This window comes from Megalobrama amblycephala, linkage group LG17, assembly GCF_018812025.1.
Source record: "Megalobrama amblycephala isolate DHTTF-2021 linkage group LG17, ASM1881202v1, whole genome shotgun sequence".
In the NCBI taxonomy this organism is placed as follows: Eukaryota; Metazoa; Chordata; class Actinopteri; order Cypriniformes; family Xenocyprididae; genus Megalobrama; species Megalobrama amblycephala.
In genome coordinates this window covers 22191682-22212980 of record NC_063060.1, presented here as the reverse complement: position 1 = coordinate 22212980, position 21299 = coordinate 22191682, and the positions used below count along the sequence as shown (strand labels likewise).

The window sequence follows — 21299 nt, the reverse complement described above, 5'->3', positions numbered from 1 at the left end:
GGACATTCAGATCTGGCAAACTTGACAACACACTGGGAAAGGCTGAATATGTCAGCTTTGATATGTTGTGTGAGGACAGGGAAGGAGCTCTCAGGAATAGATGAAATCACATCCCAAGGTTTAGACTTGGAGTTGTTGAGCAGAATTTGTTCAGTGTGCAAAATTACAATTGCGCTCGGGCTCGGTTCAAGGCAACTGTGCCTAGTGTGAGTACACCCTTAGGTTCTCTCTTACACGAGCCCGCGAAATTGAAATCGCCAAATCGCTAGGTACTTGGTGCCCTACGCAGTCTGCGTACTCTGTGCATATAGAGAAGCGATACTGCATTTGGCCTTTTAGGTGGATAGGCCACTGGGCCTCAGTGCCCCTTTCATCGCTTTCCTTAATATGTCAGATTGAAGGGAGCTGGGATAAATTTAAGTTACACAATGGACACTGGTATCACATCCTAAAATCTGTTTGAAAGTAAATTATGCTTTTTTGTGATACATTACAGTAGACTGTCATAGTCATTGTGCTACACATTACATCCTGGAAATAATATATTTTTCATCTTTTCAACTAGTTTTCCAATTCCTCCTTTATTTCGCAATAAAAATGAACACAGCGCATAGATACTACTTCATCATTGCCTCTTTGACCTGCCCAATGACACGTTAATGTATATGGATACATAGGCTGGAGAAATACTACAAAAGGTAGACTGGGTAAACCCAGCCTGATCTGCCGGTGATTTGATTTCGCCCGGCAACTCAGTCTTCTACTGCTTCTGTTACACTTTTGCGGGAACCAATCACAGACTGGCTTATCCACCTTGCTCGCTATTGGCGGGTATAACACGATGGCGATAGAGAAGCGACGGCAAGCACGACCGTCAATTCAATTCCTTTTAACCTCTTGACGATGCTGAATGTCTTCTTTTAGTTTAGCAAACAAATCGCTCGAGTGGGTGTAAATACCACTCACTTTCATGTTTTTTTTGCACAACCTGCAAAAATCGCTCTGCCATTGCTGCTTCTGCAAACCGCTGATCAATGCTACAAACTAAAGGTGCGTTCCATTCGACCGTAAGTGGACTACGAAGTGGACTTCACAGGGTATTTCGCCATCTTAAGTGAGATTCCATTCCGAAGGGAGCGAACATGTTCAGTTCGAAGGGCACTGCGAACGGCATAGGGAATAAGGGAACATCGATACATCACTTCACAGAAAGTAGAGGTAAAATCACCCAACTGTCATTGCGCACCAGTCAGAACTACGGTGAAGCAGAGCCGTTGAAAGAGTTTTTTAACGGCTCTCCGATGGAGGAATTTACATGTGTTTTGAGTATTCATAAATTTTATTATACGAACGAAAGTATGAATGGTTATGGCAATGAGTGTATTTGCATATTTTATTGTATGAATAGGCATGACAAAGTAAAAGTGGTGAAAAGCAGCTGAGGCTCTGTCATTTTTTATTTTACTTTATTTACCTCAGAAGTGTTTACTATGTGGCTGCACATGGAAAAGAAAGTGCACAAGATGAGACCCAGACGGTGGATTAAGAATACATTTATACAGTTAACCAAAATGAGAATTTATTTTCATATGGCATGAGAGGCTACAGCTTCACATCTGTTAAGAGTCCATTTTAAATTTGAAAGTAAATTATATCTATTTATTTGTTATATCATAATCTGTGTGACACCGTTGTTGACTTTCTTTGACGTTTGTAGTGTTCCAAATGAGTGATTGTCAGCGAAGTCCACTTCAACGGATATACCGTTTTTTTTTTTTTTTTTTTTTTTTATAAACACTGTGTTCTCACTGATCTCCAGTTCTATCTTGCATGTATTACACATTACTTTTGTCATGTGTTTGTAATTTGGATCATTTGTAATTTCGCAAAACTTTCTTTAGCACACTATTGGTGCAATCCAAATGCATTTCATTCAAATGACTATTCGACAACAGAAATATTTATTTGATGCTTTAACCAGTTTTAACTTGTTAATTTTAAATGAGTCCTGTGGTGACACAATTAATTTTTAAAGTAAAAATATTCCAAATCTTAATTGATACTGGCTCATGAAAGCTGCATGCACAATTTACAAATTGAAAATGCATTTTCAGATGGGCTTCATTAAGAGTTTTTACAATTAGACCAAGATTCATTCTCCTCAATAATGCCATCAGTACAGTGATTCTGATGACTTTAAATGAAACATTTTCACAACAGTGTGCATCTTGACAATGCTGAAGCAAAGTATCTTTTAATTCGCATTAGTAAAATCACTTGTAAAAAGTTCACAGGAAGTTTACAGGAAGCAGAAGTGTGTCAGAGATCAAAAGTGTTTGTTTGGATTGTGCAGTTCCCAGTGGTGATGAGCGGAGAATGAGCACGCTCATGGGCTGCAGCGAGGGTTTGTCACCGTCTCAAGACAATATGTTTGCATACACACATCAGACCCAGCCAGAGGCAGGAACAAACACACCCGCAAACTCTCACAGGACTCTCACAGGAGTTTGTTGCTGTCTGTATCTGATCTACCTGCATCCATGTATGTCACTCATGGGTAATATCAGAGCTTTCATTACACTTTTGTGTACAAATATTTTAGAAACATCTGAACAATCTTAAAGAAAATCATTGAGCTCAAAAGCTTTTTTTTTTTTTTTCTTGTGCTTCACTGTGAACTGTAAGCTAGAACTGCAGAGTTGATGTCAAAAGTCTATGTGAGAGAAAAATATGGTTAGAAAACTGGGTTAGTTGTTTAGTCCGCTGTGAATGTTGATATAAAAAAATATTTAGGGAAACATTGATTTAGTTTTTTTTGTTGCTGCTGTCATGAATTAGTTGGAGGGTTATGTGTTGGCTCGATTCATTGATCTGGGAATTCAGTAAACAGTTGTGCCTTTGTATTTATGTGTAAATACCTGCATCTTATTCAACCACCTGCTAGGGGCTGATAAACAGAATTTAATTTATTATGTATTTATTTACATTTCTTAAATGTACCACCAACAGAACACAGACCATATTCAAAATTATACTTAACATTTCCTATTCAATCACAGCAGCTAATAATGTAATTCATAAAATATTGATGAAATTGTGGAGAAGACAGTATATGCAAGTAAAGGGTCATATCATAAGATATACCTAATGTTATAAGCAAATATTTCCAATAAAACGTCTCGGTTACGTATGTAACCCTCGTTCCCTGAAGGAGGGAACGGAGACGTACGTCAGTAGTGACCGACGAATTGGGATATCGCTAGAGAGCCCCTATCAGCTTCGAGAAGACTAAAACAAGCCAATGAACATTGGCGTGCGATATTTGCATAACGCACCCCTCCCCATCCGGGGCATATAAAAGGGGGAGGAGATGCAATCGCACTCTGTTTTTCGCTGAGGAGACAACTGGTGTCCGCACAACAGCGAGGGTACAGAAACTGTGGCGACGGGACGTACGTCTCCGTTCCCTCCTTCAGGGAACGAGGGTTACATACGTAACCGAGACGTTCCCTTTCAGTCGGTCACGTTCGACGTACGTCAGTAGTGACCGACGAATTGGGATCCCAAATAAAACGCCACAGTTACGAACCCCTTCCAGTGCCCAGCGCACCAATTGGGACGGTGAAGGGGGCGAGCTTACGCCGGGAAGTCTACTGCTGTTCTGATATACCCACTAAGTAAACTAGACTACACTGGGGAAGCGAACCCATAGGGGGGCGCTGCGGAGCCACTACCCACCCAGTGGGGAAGGAATTTACGTGGAACATATGGCCTGGCCCGAAGGGCAGAACGCATATGAGTCCCTGGGATGGCTCCACCTGAGTAGGGGGAGACTCATCTGGCAGGTGACAGCAGAAACTCTGCTAAGGGGAAGACACGGGCTCACCGTAGGGAGTAACCGTGGACAATACACATATGGAGTCACTCACCTAGAGGGATTGCAACATATGGAACCCAACCAACAGACAACATCGAAGATGGATGTTGGTCTGGCATCAGACACTCCGCAATGTCCGAGCCGAAAGGGGAGGCGGAGGAACTCGACAGGGTTCACCGATCGGGGAACACGACTGGAGTCAAAGATGCACGTATCCAGCCCAGAGGGCGGGAATGGCATTGCAAGCCGACACATAGAACAGGTTCAACGCGTCTACCGGCTCGTGAAAGCGAGTACACGGGAAGAAACCGGTTCCACACGTAAGCTATAAAACCTAGCAAACGTGTTTGGTGTCGCCCAGCCCGCAGCTCTACAGATATCTGTCAGCGAGGCGCCCTGAGCCAACGCCCAGGAAGAGGCCACTCCTCTGGTGGAGTGGGCTCTCAACCCGAACGGGCAAGGCACGCCCTGGGAATCATAAGCCAGGGCGATGGCATCCACAATCCAGTGGGCCATCCTTTGCTTGGAGACAGCCTTCCCTTTCTGCTGGCCTCCGTAACAGACAAAGAGCTGCTCTGAGGTCCTGAAGCTTCGAGTTCTATCCACGTAAACGCGCAGAGCGCGGACTGGACAGAGCAAAGCCAGGGCTGGGTCTGCCTCCTCCGAAGGCAGCGCTTGCAGGTTCACTACCTGATCTCTGAAGGGAGTGGTAGGAACCTTGGGCACATATCCAGGCCGGGGTCTCAAGATAACGTGAGAATCACCAGGCCCGAATTCCAGGCACGATTCGTCGACCGAAAATGCATGCAGGTCCCCTACCCTCTTGAGCGAGGCCAATGCAACCAGGAGGACGGTCTTAAGGGACAGTACTTTTAACTCGACTGATTGCAAGGGCTCGAAGGGATGACGCCGAAGGGATGAAAGAACTAAGGAGAGATCCCAAGAGGGTATGGAGGGGGGACGAGGCGGATTCAGTCTCCTCGCTCCCCTCAGGAACCTGACGACCAGATCGTGCTTCCCCAAGGACTTCCCATCAACTGCATCATGATGTGCGGCAATGGCGGCAACATACACTTTGAGGGTGGAGGGAGACAGCCTTCGCTCCAGACCCTCCTGCAGGAAGGAAAGCACGGATCTGACCGAGCATGATCGGGGGTCTTCTCGGTGAGAAGAGCACCAGTCAACGAACAGGTTCCACTTCAGCGCATAGAGACTCCTAGTGGAAGGAGCTCTTGCGGAAGTGATAGTGTCTACAACCGCTTGCGGGAGATCACTTAGAACCTCCGCATCCCGTCCAGGGACCACACGTGGAGGTTCCACAGGTCGGGACGCGGGTGCCACAGGGTGCCCCCTCTCTGAGTCAGAAGATCCTTCCTCAGAGGAATGGGCCAGGGAGGGGCTGTCGTGAGGAGCATCAGGTCCGAAAACCAAGTCCGGGTGGGCCAATAAGGGGCCACCAGCAAGACCTGCTCCCCATCCTCCCTGAGCTTGCACAAGAGTTGAGTAAGAAGGCTCACTGGGGGAAACGCATACTTGCGAAGACCCCGGGGCCAACTGTGTGCCAGTGCATCCGTGCCGAGGGTACCTGCAGTCAGGGAATAGAACCACTGGCACTGAGCATTCTCCTGGGAGGCAAACAGATCTATCTGAGCCTCGCCGAAGTAATGCCAAATCAGCTGGACCACCTGGGGATGGAGTCTCCATTCGCCCGCAAGTGGAGGCTGCCGTGAGAGCTCGTCGGCTGCACGGTTGAGCACACCCGGGACATGAATGGCACGAAGCGACCTCAGATGCTTCTGGCCCCATAACAAGAGATGGCGGGCGAGTTGCGACATGCGGCGGGAGCGTAGACCACCTTGATGATTGATGTACGCTACGGTCGCGATGTTGTCTGAGCGGACTAGAACGTGCTTGCCTGACAACAGCTCCTTGAAGCGGCCCAGCGCAAGACGAACTGCCAGCAACTCGAGGCAATTGATATGCCAATGCAGCTGAGGCCCCGTCCAAAGACCTGAGGCTGCATGCCCGTTGTACGTGGCGCCCCACCCTGAGGTCGAGGCGTCTGTGTGAACCACAGCATGCCTGGACACCTGTTCGAGGGGAACTCCTGCCCGCGAGTGAGGGAACGGCGGCAGCTCAGTGTCACAGAAACACGGAACGTGCCGCGTTGCCTCGCCCATCTCGGGACCCGGCCGTGGAGCCAGTGTTGGAGCGGCCTCATATGAAGCAATCCGAGCGGCGTGACTGCGGCTGCGGATGCCATATGCCCCAGGAGCCTCTGAAACATTTTCAGTGGGGCCGCTGTCCTGCACTTGAGCGCACTCAGGCAGTTCAACACCGACTGGACGCGCTCCTCTGTGAGTTGCGCAGTCAGGGCGACCGAGTCCAGTTCCATACCGAGATAAGAGATCCTCTGCCCGGGGGAGAGTTTGCTCTTGTCCCAGTTGACCCGAAGACCCAACCGGCTGAGGTGAGCCAACACCAGATCCCTGCGTTCGCACAACTGCTCCCGCGAACTGGCTAGAATAAGCCAGTCGTCGAGATAGTTGAGAATACGAACGCCTTGTTCCTTGAGGGGAACAATGGCCGCCTCCGCAACCTTCGTAAAGACGCGGGGAGACAGGGCCAGCCCGAAGGGCAGGACTTTGTACTGATATGCCCGACCCTCGAACGCAAACCGTAGGAAGGGTCTGTGACGAGGCAGAATCGAGACATGAAAGTATGCGTCCTTCAGGTCTATTGCTGCGAACCAATCTTGGGGACGGATGCATTGAAAAATGCGTTTCTGCGTCAACATCTTGAACGGCAGCCTGTGAAGGGACCGATTCAGGACTCGCAGATCCAAGATTGGCCGTAACCCACCTCCTTTCTTCGGTACAATGAAGTAGGGACTGTAAAACCCTGACTTCATATCGGCTGGAGGGACCGGCTCGATTGCACCCTTCGCCAGGAGGACAGCAATCTCCGCCCGAAGAACAGGAGCACTGTCCAGTGACACCTGAGTGTAGTGGACACCTCTGAACACCGGGGGACGCCGGGCGAACTGAATCGCATAGCCGAGCCTGATAGTGCGGATGAGCCAGCGGGACGGGCTGGGAAGCGCTAACCAGGCTTCCAGACACCGAACGAGCGGGACCAAGGGCACCACAGGTGCACCGGAAGTGGGGCAGCGAGGCAGAATACTGGGACTCGACTCGGACAGCGCAGCGGGCCGAAGTGGAGTCAGATTCTGCGGGGTGACAGCACCGATGGGAGACAGTACACGTGGTACGGCCTGCACCATCGGGGCGCCCCCCACTGGCGAAATGAGAGGGGGCTGCGGACACCGAGGCAGAGCCCCGGGTCCTGACAACCGCGCCCTCTTGTGACCTGGAGGATGGAAGGGAAACAGCTCTTTCTGTGAAAAGGTGGGTACCGCTGGACTCCGGAGAGCCAGCGGCGGGACAGACACAACAAGTTTCTCCCGGCCCTCCCCGGGAGTGGAGGGGCAGATGGAATCCCCCCCCGAAGAGCTGCAACTTCCTCCTCCAGGTCGCCCGCTTCAGGATCGCGACTTCCTCAACCTCTTGCCACCTGGCTTAGCTTGAGCGGGCTGGGCGCCCCGGCCGGCGCCGGCTCCCTGCTGTTTGGCTGGTGGAGGCTGCTGCTTGGCCAACTTAGCAGGGGTGGAGGACGACGCGGGTGGGCGCCCTCGGCGACGAGCAGGCTGAGGTTGCGCCGCCGGCGGGGTGGAGGCAGCAGCGGGCCGGCGGGGCAAGACGTGTTTAATCGCCTCAGCCTGCTTCTGGGCAGCGGAGAACTGTTGGGCGAAGCTCTCCACCGCGTCGCCGAATAGGCCAGCCTGGGACACGGGGGAGTCCAGGAACCGATATTTATCGGCTTCCCTCATGTCAGCCAGGTTTAGCCATAGATGGCGCTGCTGGACTACCATAGTAGCCATCGCTTGACCAACGGAGCGTGCTGTCACTTTAGTCGCCCGGAGGGCGAGATCGGTGGCAGCGCGCAACTCCCCCAACAGATGTTGGTCAAGACCACCCTGCGGCATCTCCGATAACGCTTTTGCCTGGTATACTTGCAAAAGGGCCATGGCATGCAGGGCGGAGGCGGCCTGCCCACAAGCTCTATAAGCCTTCTCCGTCAGAGAGGAAGAAAACTTACAGGCCCGGGACGGAAGGCGTGGGTCACCACGCCAGCCGGCGGCCGTAGGGCACAACTGCATCGCTACAGACCGTTCGACTGGAGGGATCCCCGTATAGCCTTTAGCCTCTCCGCCATCCAGGGTGGTGAAGGCGGACGAGGGGCCTGGTCTCGAACGAACACTATACGGCGTCCGCCAAGACCTGGTCACCTCGTCGTGCACCTCCGGGAAGAAAGGCATCGGGGCGGGACGCTGAGGACCAGCGCGGCCCGCCCCGAGGTACCAATCGTCAAGCCGAGAGGGGCCGGGACAGGGTGGAGGGTTCCACGCGAGCCCGACGCTCTCGGCTGCCCGGGAAAGCACAGCCATCAACTCAGGATCCGACTCGGCCACAGCCGCCACGCCATGAGACGGGGGCTCAGCCGAGTCATCCTCTCCCGAGGACTCGTGCTCGCCTTCCGATACCGTGATCGACATCTGGTCCTCCGCAGGTGCACCGAAGGACAATACTGGACGCTCCGAAGAGGGCCCGGCATGACACGGCGGTAACACCACTGGCTGCGGTGCTGTAGAGGCGGCAGGGGCCCGCGGAGCAACGCTCGGCGGGGAAGCCCTAACCGTGACCCTCAAGTCACCCTGCCTACACGCCGACGAACCGTCACTCCGACCGAAGCCAGAGAAAACGGCCGCACGGGGCATAGGGGAGGGGACCCCCGCTCCCTGAGAACCAAGGAACGAAAGTCTCGACCTCAGCACCGCGATAGTCATGTTCCCACAATGAGAACATGAAACATCTACAAACGCGGCCTCAGCGTGCTGAACGCCCAAGCACGTGATACAGCGATTGTGCCCATCAGCAGGGACCAGGGAACGACCACATCCAGTAGCGCACAGACGAAATGCCATCTCCCCAGGGAGTCAACTCACTCGTCACACCCACGAAGTGTGTTAAACACACACACACAGGACCCGGCCAAATCGCAGACCAAACAATGTTGGGATTACAGCGGAACGCTGTCTCACAGCCGATGTTGCTGCCCGGACCCGGAAGCTCGTGGACTCGCTGCAGTGTCGTAGCGCCAAACACGGTAAGAGTGTGCTGTTTTCTTCTTTTTTGAAGATCTTCTCAGCCGTAGGACACCAAAGCTTGGCTCCGAAGCGAAAGACAGAGTGCGATTGCATCTCCTCCCCCTTTTATATGCCCCGGATGGGGAGGGGTGCGTTATGCAAATATCGCACGCCAATGTTCATTGGCTTGTTTTAGTCTTCTCGAAGCTGATAGGGGCTCTCTAGCGATATCCCAATTCGTCGGTCACTACTGACGTACGTCGAACGTGACCGACTGAAAGGGAACAGATTTAACCTTAACTCTGACCAGCAGAACCATTCAAATTGTTATAGTTGACCTTGAAACGTGCAACTCTGGAATATAAAGTGTTTGTTCCTATGATAGCTGATTAGGTTGAGATTTTCCCACTGTGCTCTTGGCAGGTCAGTGGTGATGTAGGATTCCTCACTGAGTTCAAGGCCTTAGGAGGTTGGTAGGGGCAGACTGTCTGACACAGCCCTTCAGCTTCAGCTCTACACAAATAAATAAAACATCACTGTATCCATCCGTCCTGATGACCTCTGACCTCTCTGACTGAGCTGAGACAACTGCAGTGTCAAGAGCTAAGAAAACTCAAGCCCACACAAAACTGCTGTTCAAAGAAAAGAACCTTCACTTTCTGAAGGACAGATAGAATAAGTACAATTCTGACAGCAAGTAAACCAACAAATAAACCCTTTTGTTTGAAATCATATTTATGTTTATGTAAGTTCTTGTAATGACTGAGACAAATCAGACACAATTATTTGTTAGTTAACCAATAGTTTTAAGCTCACTCTGGGGTCTGGCTTCCATCCCCCGAGAAGTTCTTAGTTACAAGTTTTATTGCACCAAAGAATGTGGCTGCCGCATTGAGAGCAGAGAAGAGAGACACAAAAACGTGCATCTTTCCTGCATTATCTACACATAACACAGACTCTCTTGCATTAATGTACAGACAGACTGTTCTATAAATGAACATGCACATTCCCAGGAAATGATATCCATTATTACCGTTGCTGTATTACAATCATTGTATTCACGTATGTATGTGTATGTTTTATGATACATTTAAGGTAACTTCAATCATGCCATGTTTAGTGTCTATGGGTTCGTATCGAAAAGATTTAAATGCTTGTGTATGCGGTATGTCCATACCTGTGCAACACATCAGTATTACAAGAATCTTTAATAGTTCTTATTCAAAAACTCGGCTTGTTAATCTTTCTTGGTCGTAAAAGCCCGGAAATACAACACCTTAATTGGCTACATCAACTTTAAGAGGTTGGACTTTGACCAGAGGTTAAAAGCTAGAGAAAAATGCCACTCCCTCTTTCCTTGCCTCTGGGACCACTGAACAGACGTCTACTGGCTGCAGGCCTTTTCAGGCCAAGGCCTGTAGACCTAAGCCTGCAGGCCTCGGCCTACAAACCAGCCATGTGCTCAACATCCAACATAAAAGACTGGCAACAACTTCAGACGAAATCCTCAAGATCTCTCCTCAACCTGCAGATCCGAAGCTCCTCAGCCTAAAGGCATCTTCCAAGTATCGTACATTTGAACACTAAACAGCAATTTAGTATTGATTTGTAATACCTTTGCTATTGCTGAAGAAACTGATGATTCCTTTCCAGATTGTCTTTGACTTTTTCCTACAGCTCTAGTAACAGTACCTCTTCCGGTTCAACTCTATCATTACTCATTCTGACCTACGTATGTGTGTGACCTTTGTGTATGTTATGTTATGTTATGTGTTTGTTAGTTTAGTTATGTGTTTGTGAGTTAGTTAATGAATACTATGCACAATACCTGTTTGGTTCTGACTCCGTCTGCTAATAAATTGCCTCTTAAGTGATTTAGATACTGACTACATGCTCTAAGTAGCACGGCACAATACGAATGTTATTTTTATTGAACATTTCTTAGAATTAATAAACAATCAACACTGAGTGTTCACTGGACAACAGGTTAATTGATTGTAACATTAAGCTTAATGTAGCTATATCCAGTTAACCTGATTTACATATTCATAATTAATCATAATTAATAATCATATTGAGTTATGAATAATTATTAATATTTCCCCTTTGAGTTAATTCACTACAGTTTTCCATAATCCAGAAACTCCCTCTTTTGATTCATCAGAAACCTGTTACAGGGTAGCAGTCTAGCTTAAGATGACCAGATTTCTGAATTTTTATTTTATGCCGACTTGGTGTCCTAAGTAAGCACAGAGGGTAACACTTTAATTTTACAGTGTCCTTGTTACTCACATTACATGTAGTGGATGTAATAACTATAAATGCTTAATTACAACTAACCCTAAACCAAATTTAATCCTAATCCTAATCCTAACCCTGTAGTATACCTGCAGTTAATTAATATTTCTCAGTACTTCAATGTATAATTGCACTGTAACAAGAACACCTTAAAACAAAGTGTAACTGCATAGCGTAATATTAATTTACAACATGTATTTAATACAGGTTCAGTTTTGGTTGGATTTAGTATTAGTTGCTTGTGACAGCAACGCACACTTATAAAGACTAAAATCTGGTAAATAACGACAGGGCCTTTCTCATTCAATGCGTGACAACATTGAAATTGCACATGCATGAGATCATATAAAATGTATTATATTTATAACAAGCAATATCTAGCTTATTTCCCAGGAGAGCTCCAGCAACTAAAAAAGGCACTGTCCCAAGAAAGGCTAGCTTCCTTATGTGTGGATAACTTGTCCCATTTATTTATCAATGAAATGTATCATTGTCTACCAAGAGACTGCTGTCTTCACTATAGCTTGTAGCTTGTTTATATTCATCACAGCACTAAAGTTAAGAATCTTCTCAGAGAGCTCCACAGCAAAGACCAAACTCTCAGAAAATCTTTTTATTGCTATGAGGTCACACTAACCTCAGAGTCTAAACCTCACTAACATTGTGTAGGCCTTTTTTTTTTTTTTTTAAGATATTCATTAGCTAATAAAGTCATCAAAGTACAGTAGTTTGTCATAAATATTGAGAAAAAACAGAGGTGATATAAAGAAGAGACAGGTTAAAATTTAATGGGTGAAAATTAACTATGGAGGTCTATAATATCTGGAAAATGCATAGCCTCCAAAAAGAATTAGCAACTGATTAAACATCTACTAAAATATAATGAAGTATTTGCAATTTTAATGTTGCTTTTTTTATATACCCATTTAATATTAGATTTACATCCATTTTGAATAAAATAAATAATTTAAGCTTGCTGGCAAAGAAATACATTTATTGTATAATATTACATAATTACGTGCCTGATTGCAATGGCCTTCCCTTTGTACAGCTTGGAAAAACTTTTACTTTTGTTTTGTTTGTTTTTGGTTCATGTGATCCTCATCAGTGCCTGTGAGTATTACTTTTCTCACATCATCTCACCTGAAGCTCAGTTTGGAAGAAGAACTTCAGCGGGCACTGGGAGCAGTCGTAGATCTTGTCCTCCTGCCCATGTGCGGTGAAGATGTGCTGCTGCAGTTTACACGCCTGCACGAAGACTGCAACGGGACACAATACATGTATTAAATGCAAATCTTTCCATAAACACTATGGTTTTGCATCTTAAAACCTTTTGCTGAAAGGGCTTATGCTTGATTTCTTGAAATTAGACAAATATACATTGGGCTTGTACATATACATACATTACTATTTAAAAGCTTGGGGTCTGTAAGATTTTTTTTTAATGTTTTTTAAAGAAGTCTCTTCTGCTCACAAAAAAATATTCTTACAATTTAAACTAACTGTTTTCTTTAAATATATAATAGCAGCAGCTATTTTCACTGAGGGCAAATACTGTTGTGTAAATAGCAGTATTGCACCGTGTATATAGTTGCAGATACTACTTGCACCTATATTCCCACTACTAAATACCCTTTAGGCACTACATTTCCATGTTTTGAATATTTTCTTACCTTTTTTTTATTTCACATGATTTTTCGAGCTGATATGTGATGATAAAAGGGTGAAGAATGAGTTTGGAAAAAGGCAGATTTGAACTTTGGTTGGTTGCGTCAAAAGCTAATGCCACCCACATTACTCTCCATGGGATGTCTTTTATAATTTTGTCTGGCTCAGTCAGACAATGGTGGGCGGAATGAAGGCTATTTACACTTTGTGTAAACCAGTGGTCTCAAACTCGTTTCCTGGAGGGCCACAGCCCTGCAGAGTTCAGCTCCAACCCTAATTAAACACACCTGATCCAGTTAATCAAGGTCTTCAGGATTACAAACTTCCGAGCAGGTGAACTGAAGTTAAACTCTGCAGCAGGGGTTCTCAACTCTCCCAGGGTTTAATAATAAAAGAATCCGGAAATGTATTGACCCCACGTTTTTGAATGGTCATGTATATGCAAGAACAAAACTAAAAGTGTCACTGATTTCTTTCTTTTAGAGTTGACTTGGAGCAGATAGTGTAGAAAACACAGGCAAAAAGTGTCCAGCATATATTTAAGCTCCTTCAGAAATGTTTATAAAACATGCCAGGATCCACCTCATGAAATTGGTTGAGAGAATGAACAGAATTTTTGATCACTACATAGTTCTAATACTTCCATTTGTGTTATTTCATAGTTTAAATGACTTTACTATTATTTAAAAAAAAAAAGTGAAAATAGTTATAACAATGAATGAGTAGGGGTTTCTTTTGACTGGCAGTGTACAAATAATAAAACTACTTTTTCAGAAGGCAAAGCAAATCTTTTTGAATATTATAAAGTTGTTAGAAATATAGACACTTAATGTCTATTTAATTGAATCTGACTGGAATTCATTTTCTCCCAATATTTCTTTCTTTTTTTCTTCATAATACTATTTGGTTAAAATGAGGAAAAAATACATGTGCTGTTTTCCTAGCTCCAATTTTACAGTTTGGCAGCATATGAAAGAAGTATTGTCACAACTAAGTGAATCAAGATGCTGGGAAACCCAAATGTTTCCAGTCTTTTGCATCATGGGAGAACCAATTCCACCTGTGTACAACTCTTTTGAGTGGTCAAAACACTCTGCAAATGTAGTGCAGCTTTGAATCTACATCCAAGTGGAAGTATCCATGATTTGGCAGGCTCTATGTTTTGTCTCTTCCACTGCCTGTTTGAGGGGTTAATGGTCAATCTGGTGCTTTGAGTCATAGTGAACAGTGAGGAATAATGATGTGCTTTATTTAGAGCCACTGTAGGGACACATTGCAAAATAAACAAGCACCGGAACGGCAATCCCTTCTACATGCAAAAACACTGTCTCTATTAGTCAACAGTGCTAATTATATTGACAATATTAATATTCATGCAGACTCTTTATTTATGCGTAGCCTGATTTCAGTCACATATAATCTTTGAAATGGCACTTAAAACACATAGTGTGCCTGTGTGCCTTTAATTAAGCCATAGAGCTGCTGAATGAGAGTGTGTTTAAGTGTGTGAGTGTCTGTGTGTGTGTGTGTGTGTGTGTGTGTGTGTGTGTGTGTGTGTGTGTGTGTGTGTGTGAGTACGCGAGTATGCAGTTATTCTCACAGGAGTACTTCAAACATGCTGTTTGTTTTTAGAGACCCATATGTTTAAGGGTGGCTAGTCGTGTCTCTGAGGTAAAGAGTGAGTTCTGGTCTTCATTTGAATTTCTTACAAGGGATAAACAACTTTTGCCTTCATGCCACTGCACTGGATTTTGGATTTAGACCCAAATTAGCTTTATTAGGGTCAATGAGAACCTGTTTTTTCGAATTCAGTTTACACAAGTAAAATTATTTGGATGTGTATCTGTGGGTTTGATATCTTGAACACAAATGAGTGATAACAGAGAACAATTTATAGAGAAAAAGATGGATGTGATTTTTCAATCATGTGGATAAAAGTTACTGGCAAAATGGTAGACTACAATTTCCATTGTTCCAACACTTTACAACAAGATTGAATTTGTTAATATTAGATAATGCATTAGTTAATATGATCTAACAAGCAGTGGTAGACAAAGGACACAAATCAAGTACTTGAGTAAAAGTACAGATACATTTAACCCTTAAATGCATACCTCGGGTCTTTAGTGACCCGGGACATCATTCACTACCCTCCTCCTCGTTCATTTTAGTTAGACATCAACCTTCTTGGTATTCCTCAATCAATTCATTATAAAGAATATAGCAAGAAAAAAATCATAAACTTATAAAAGAATGCCTATTTTTGTATTAATTTTTTTGTAAAAAATTGTATAAGGTCAATAATGACCCTATGAGTGTACGTATATTTTTTCTTCACAACAATAATTGAATCTTAGATGACGGAATAAGTGCAATTCACCTTTATTCCACAAGGTGGCAATGTCTAATACACAATGCTGAAGTGACAATTCATCAGACAGAAAACGAAATAATACGAAAAACATGAAATGGCTCAGCGATTTACTGCAGAGCAAGTACTGAACGCAATCAAATATAACTGTAACTGTTACTGGATGGATCTGGTGAAGCTGTTAGCGATCGAAATATTGATTTTGAAGATGTTGAAAATTATATAGTTTTGAGAATACGTTTGAGATCGCAAATGGGCTCATATTCGTGACCTCAAATATAAAACTAGAAATGAGCTCCGACGAGGACGTGGTGATGGCATAAAACATCTGCTCAAACGGAGCCCTTTCAAGCTCCAAAAGGTAACAAAATACGCTTAATTTCATTCTTCTGTAATTGTTACTCTAATATCAGAGGAGTTTCAGGTAGAGATCCTTCCGTGTTAGATAATAGATCCGGGTCGATAAAGACCCGAATATGTAAGAATGATTGGCGAAACAGTCATGCATTTAAGGGTTAATAAAATATTACTCCAGTAAAAGTATTAAGTACTTCTTTTCAAATTTACTTGAGTAAAAGTACAAAAATATTTGTAAACATATAAATACTGTAAACATTTCAGAGTGAGAGACGGGACACGTCCATGTTGAAGAATTATCTCCCGTTAAACGTGCAAAGCATTCAGGGTTAAAATCAGCTACCACTGGCGTACTTACAGGGAGTGCAGAATTATTAGGCAAGTTGATTTTCTGATCATATTTTTTTCCCAAGCACATTTTACCAATTCCAATCCACATCAATCTTAATAACTACTATTAATATTGTTTTTAATCATTTATAAGTGATATATAATTGTTCATGAAGGCTGGAAATGAAAAATGCCTTATATTCAGGTGTGCAGAATTATTAGGCAAGTTTTCTTTTACAGGCAAAATGAGCCAAAAAAGAGATTTAACTCAGACTGAAAAGTCAAAAATTATTAAATACTCATGAGAAGGACGCAATACTAATGCAATACTAGAAATTGCAAAGTTAAAGCATGACCAAGGGACAGCAAAATGCTCATTGGGTCAGCGGGGTCAGACAAAAACAGGTGGAAAAGAAAAGACACATGTTAACTGCAAAATAATTAAGAATTAAGGTGAAGAATTAAGTGTGAAACCATCAGGAACCCTTTAGTCTCCAGCGCCACCATTTTCCAGAGCTGCAACCTACCTGGAGTCTCCAGAAGTGCAAGGTCTCAGGATCTCAGAGACTTAGGTTAGCTAAAGAATCCTAAAAAATGACCTGCACTTGATAAGAATCACAAGCTGAAGTGTTATAAAATACATGAAGACTGGGTTTTAATAGGGCTTATAGACAGACAGCTTGAGAATGACTCCTGATGGACCAGCACCACATCCTCTTGTACCACTGTTTGAAGAATTTATCCAGAATCTGGCAGTAAGGTGTTTGAGTTCACTTTTAGTCCATCTCTTATCCTGAAATGTCTGTCTTGCAGAGATGGACTAAAAATGATCTTCCAAAACTTACTGCCAGATTCTGGAAGATAAATTCTTCAAACAGTGGTACAAGAGGATGTGGTGCTGGTCCTTCAGGAGTCACTCTCAAGCTGTCGGTTTATAAGGCCTATAAAAACCCAGTCTTCATGTATTTTATAACACTTCAGCTTGTGATTCTTATCAAGTGCGGGTCATTTTTTAGGATTCTTTAGCTAACCTAAGTCTCTGAGATCCTGAGACCTTGCACTTCTGGAGACTCCAGGTAGGTTGCAGTTCTGGAAAATGGTGGCGCTGGAGACTAAAGGGTTCCTGATGGTTTCACACATAATTCTTAATTATTTTGCAGTTAACGTGTCTTTTCTTTTCCACCTGTTTTTGTCTGACCCCGCTGACCCAATGAGCATTTTGCTGTCCCTTGGTCATGCTTTAACTTTGCAATTTCTAGTATTGCATTAGTATTGCGTCCTTCTCATGAGTATTTAATAATTTTTGACTTTTCAGTCTGAGTTAAATCTCTTTTTTGGCTCATTTTGCCTGTAAAAGAAAACTTGCCTAATAATTCTGCACACCTGAATATAAGGCATTTTTCATTTCCAGCCTTCATGAACAATTATATATCACTTATAAATGATTAAAAACAATATTAATAGTAGTTATTAAGATTGATGTGGATTGGAATTGGTAAAATGTGCTTGGGAAAAAAATATGATCAGAAAATCAACTTGCCTAATAATTCTGCACTCCCTGTATAGTGAGAATATCTCCGTTGATTATTATGGAAGCGACGCTCGTTCTACGCGTTGAATGGAAGGTGAGTCTGTAATATCCACAGACAGAGGAGACATAAAGCTGTTTTATTTAAAGGTGCAATATGTAGAATTTTCTGTCCGCTAGAGGTCGCTAGAGGCCTATTCAAAACAAAGGCGTAGCTTGATGACGCCAAGTTGAGCGCGGAATCTTGGGACATGTGGTCTTCACATCACAGCCGGTGGAAAATAATCAGGATAGGACTCGGGAAGAAATCATGTTCATGCATGCAATCATTAACGTTATTGTAGAATGAAGCAGAGCAGGACCAAGTGTTGTGGGAGCTGAATGAGGCCACTGGAGCGATTGTTAATGAGAGACGAATGCAACGCACGCCGCGAACAGCAGAACTTTTATTATGCCACAGTCGCCAGCACTGCTTCCGCTTTTCCGGTCATGAGTATGAGGTAACGCAGCTCTGTTTATCATATTACATACATTTGAGAGTATTGAAAATGATGTTATAACGTTACTCTGTGCGTTCGCTCGGCGGCTGCTGCGAGACACTTGTTTGAGACACACTGCAGTAAGATAGATTGATTTTAGAATATCATATTAAATGCTGGAAGGCTTGTGTTGATAAATGGCATGCAATTAATTTTAAAACGTATTGTATGATGGAGAAAATTCTGTATTACTATTACTAAAAATAAAGCTGCATCTGATTATGCTATGTTAGCTACTTCACAAAATAGTGTTTTTCTCTGAGGCATGGTAAAGCATGGTACTTGCAAAAACTCAAGAAAATTAGATTTAAACAATAAGATTAAACGTGTCAAGCTATATAACAATTAGTTTTCTGTCTATAAATATATAAAAACAGTTGTTCCCTTGTCTATTAATATATTATAGCGTCTTTGGTCTTTTGTTTCTACAAAATAAAACTGGAAACCGAGGGTAACGCGGGTATGACGCAATTGACAGGTAACTCCTCACACATCCCAGAGCCTTGATTAAAATTGCAATTTTCTCATGATTTACAAATAGTAGGAAACATTTGGGATATTGTAAGTACTCAAGTGAACACAATATATAACACTGGCCTTGTGGTTTTTGGATTTTACTGCAAAATTCTTACATATTGCACCTTTAACACAACAGATGCGAATATTGTCATCTGTTGAATAGACAGTTCAAACCGTACTGATAACAGTTCCCTTCTGTTTTATAATGTTAAGGAACTTTTCATTAAATAAAATGATTTCAGACTTTTTAATGTCCATTAATTCCTAAATTACCAATATATATAATTAAATAACTTATATAAATTATATATAACATAATGAGGTAAAATTAGCCAAACTTTTAGTCAATATGACCAGAAGTTGGGTTAAGATGTGCATCCCAACCTGATGGGTTAAAATGTGTAACCCAACTTGCTGGGTTACTTTAACCCAGCATGTGTTCTGTCCAACATATAACCAGCGCTGGGTTGCCAAATGGGTTGTTTTTAACCCAGCCATTCTTAGAGTGTATTTTACTTTTCAATTGTTATTATTTTGTATCATTTGTATTAAATGTGATTTTCAGCCACATTCTTGACTGGAAAAACAATGTACACAATAATTAACAATAACTACAAGTTATTTCTTTCTTTCTTTCTTCATATTAATGGGTCTATATTCACAAAGCCAAGCAGCATTACTGTGTACACAATTGAGTGTAAAACTCCAATGTTTTGTTGTGTAAAGTGAGACAAAAGCTCATAAGTGGCACGCAGAGTGTTTGTTCTGTGCTCAGCTTCCTCCAGGGTAAATGGAGCTACTTTCAGCTGCGGGCTGCCTGACTTCACATAGCTGTCAAATGCGTCCCGTGAGAGTGACACTTCTGACATCTCTACGCTGCCTCTGGATGGCTCCTCAACTCCTCTTTTACCTCCTTCCCCCTCTCCCCTCTCTCATCCTCCCTCGCTTTGCATTATCACGCAGCGTCTGTCCTTTCCCATCCACTCTGTCTACAGTCCCGAAAAAAAAAACTGTTCTATTAAAACATGTCATGTTGAAATAATAAAATAAAAATGTATATAATTCAAGATTTTCCACTAGTGAATTGAAATCCTATTACTTACAATCATTATTTGTCCCTGTAGAGGCCAGACAGTACCAGTAGAATTGAGCCCGCCATATTGTACTGAGTGGTGAGCATAAATGTTTTAGCTAGGGACTGAGACTGTTTTCACACTAGATTTGATTGTTTCAACTGCACCCCCTGCCCCCGAAGGTCTGTCTTCGCATTATATTTCACTCTGAACCACAGTACGTTGGTGTCATCAACATGATTACCACTGAGATTACCAGCAGCAGATGTTTACCACTGTAGATTAATAACTACGCAGGAGGAGATTTTCGTACAGAACCATACTTGCAGATAGATGTGAATACCGTTCTGTGCATGTTGAATTTTGCAAGAGATGCAAAGAATGTGGGCATCAGAAGCTTGAATCATACATCATCAATAGCGCAATTGAGGTTGGATTGCTTTCATACCAACTGCAAACCAAACTGAAGTCCACATCAACTGAACCCCAGGCCACTGTTGTCAAGCAGAGTCTGAGTTCAGATTTTGCACAAATCAAATGATTCAAACTCTGACGTCAAACCTACTTAGGTCTGTGGCAAAAGGAAAACGACGCTAGATCAGTGTTCATATGTTTGTGTGATGCATGTGTTCATTTAAGTCTCAAGTTTGTCATGATTTCTGCAGTGCAGAAGCTGTCCGCAACAAGCTGCTTTCTTTTCTCTCTGACTCTCTCTTTCTCTTTCTCTCTCTGCTGCATGATCAATATGAGTGCGGAAAGAGATCTGGGACCTGTCTGTCAGGCGCCAACACGAAATAAAGCCAAAATGAAAAAAAAAAAAAGCAAAGAAAAACCCTGTAGATCAAGTCAATAAGAATGAGAGATCCAGAGAAGGGAGGAAGACAAATGAAGCATGTTGTTGTGGTGGCAGTAGAAACATACATCAAGATGATGAGTGATTGTATAAGATGCAGCTTAAGGTAAGTTAAATGCTTGATGTACCTCCCAGTCAGGGTTTTGATTTAATGCTGCTCTGACATATACACACACACACACACAAATAAATATAAAAAAAAAAATTACCTGTGAAGCAGACGGGGCACTTGAACGTGCCACCCATCCCCTCAAAGCTGTGCTCGATGAGGTGACACTGCAGTTTTGCTGGAGAGTCGAAGGTTTGACTGCATAGTTTACATTCATGAATAAGACCTTCCTCTGGGAAAAGACAGAAAAACAGAAACACAATCTGTGTCACTAGAAATGTCTGATTAGATGATTTATATTAAGCATTCTTATAAAAATCTCATGTAGTGAATCATGTTATTGTTTGCACAGACACGTGGTCAAGAACATGAGAATGAAGCCTCATCAGATGTTAATTACTTAAATAGTCATGTGTGTCATCTTTAATTCATGGCAATCTGATTTATAATTTACAAAGATTTGAAACAAAGACTTGCATGGGCAGAGAAAGATTTGTAAAAGTAGAAAATATTTTTCTTAATTATATAAAGTATGGTACATGTTAAGTACTCAAATATTTTTCTCAATTGA

General features: G+C 43.3%; 1 protein-coding gene across 8 annotated transcripts in view; it reads right to left on the bottom strand.

Annotated features, from left to right (window-relative positions):
• LOC125249942 (zinc finger protein 521) overlaps nt 1-21299 on the bottom strand; it is a 121421-nt gene that overhangs the window by 4658 nt on the left and 95464 nt on the right. For all 8 annotated transcript variants that reach the window (XM_048162193.1, XM_048162194.1, XM_048162195.1 and 5 more), the window contains 2 exons: nt 20829-20960; nt 12525-12640 (listed from right to left, as the gene is read on the bottom strand). In XM_048162193.1, the coding sequence (XP_048018150.1) occupies nt 12525-12640; nt 20829-20960 (248 nt within the window). The remainder of the gene's footprint in view (nt 1-12524; nt 12641-20828; nt 20961-21299) is intronic.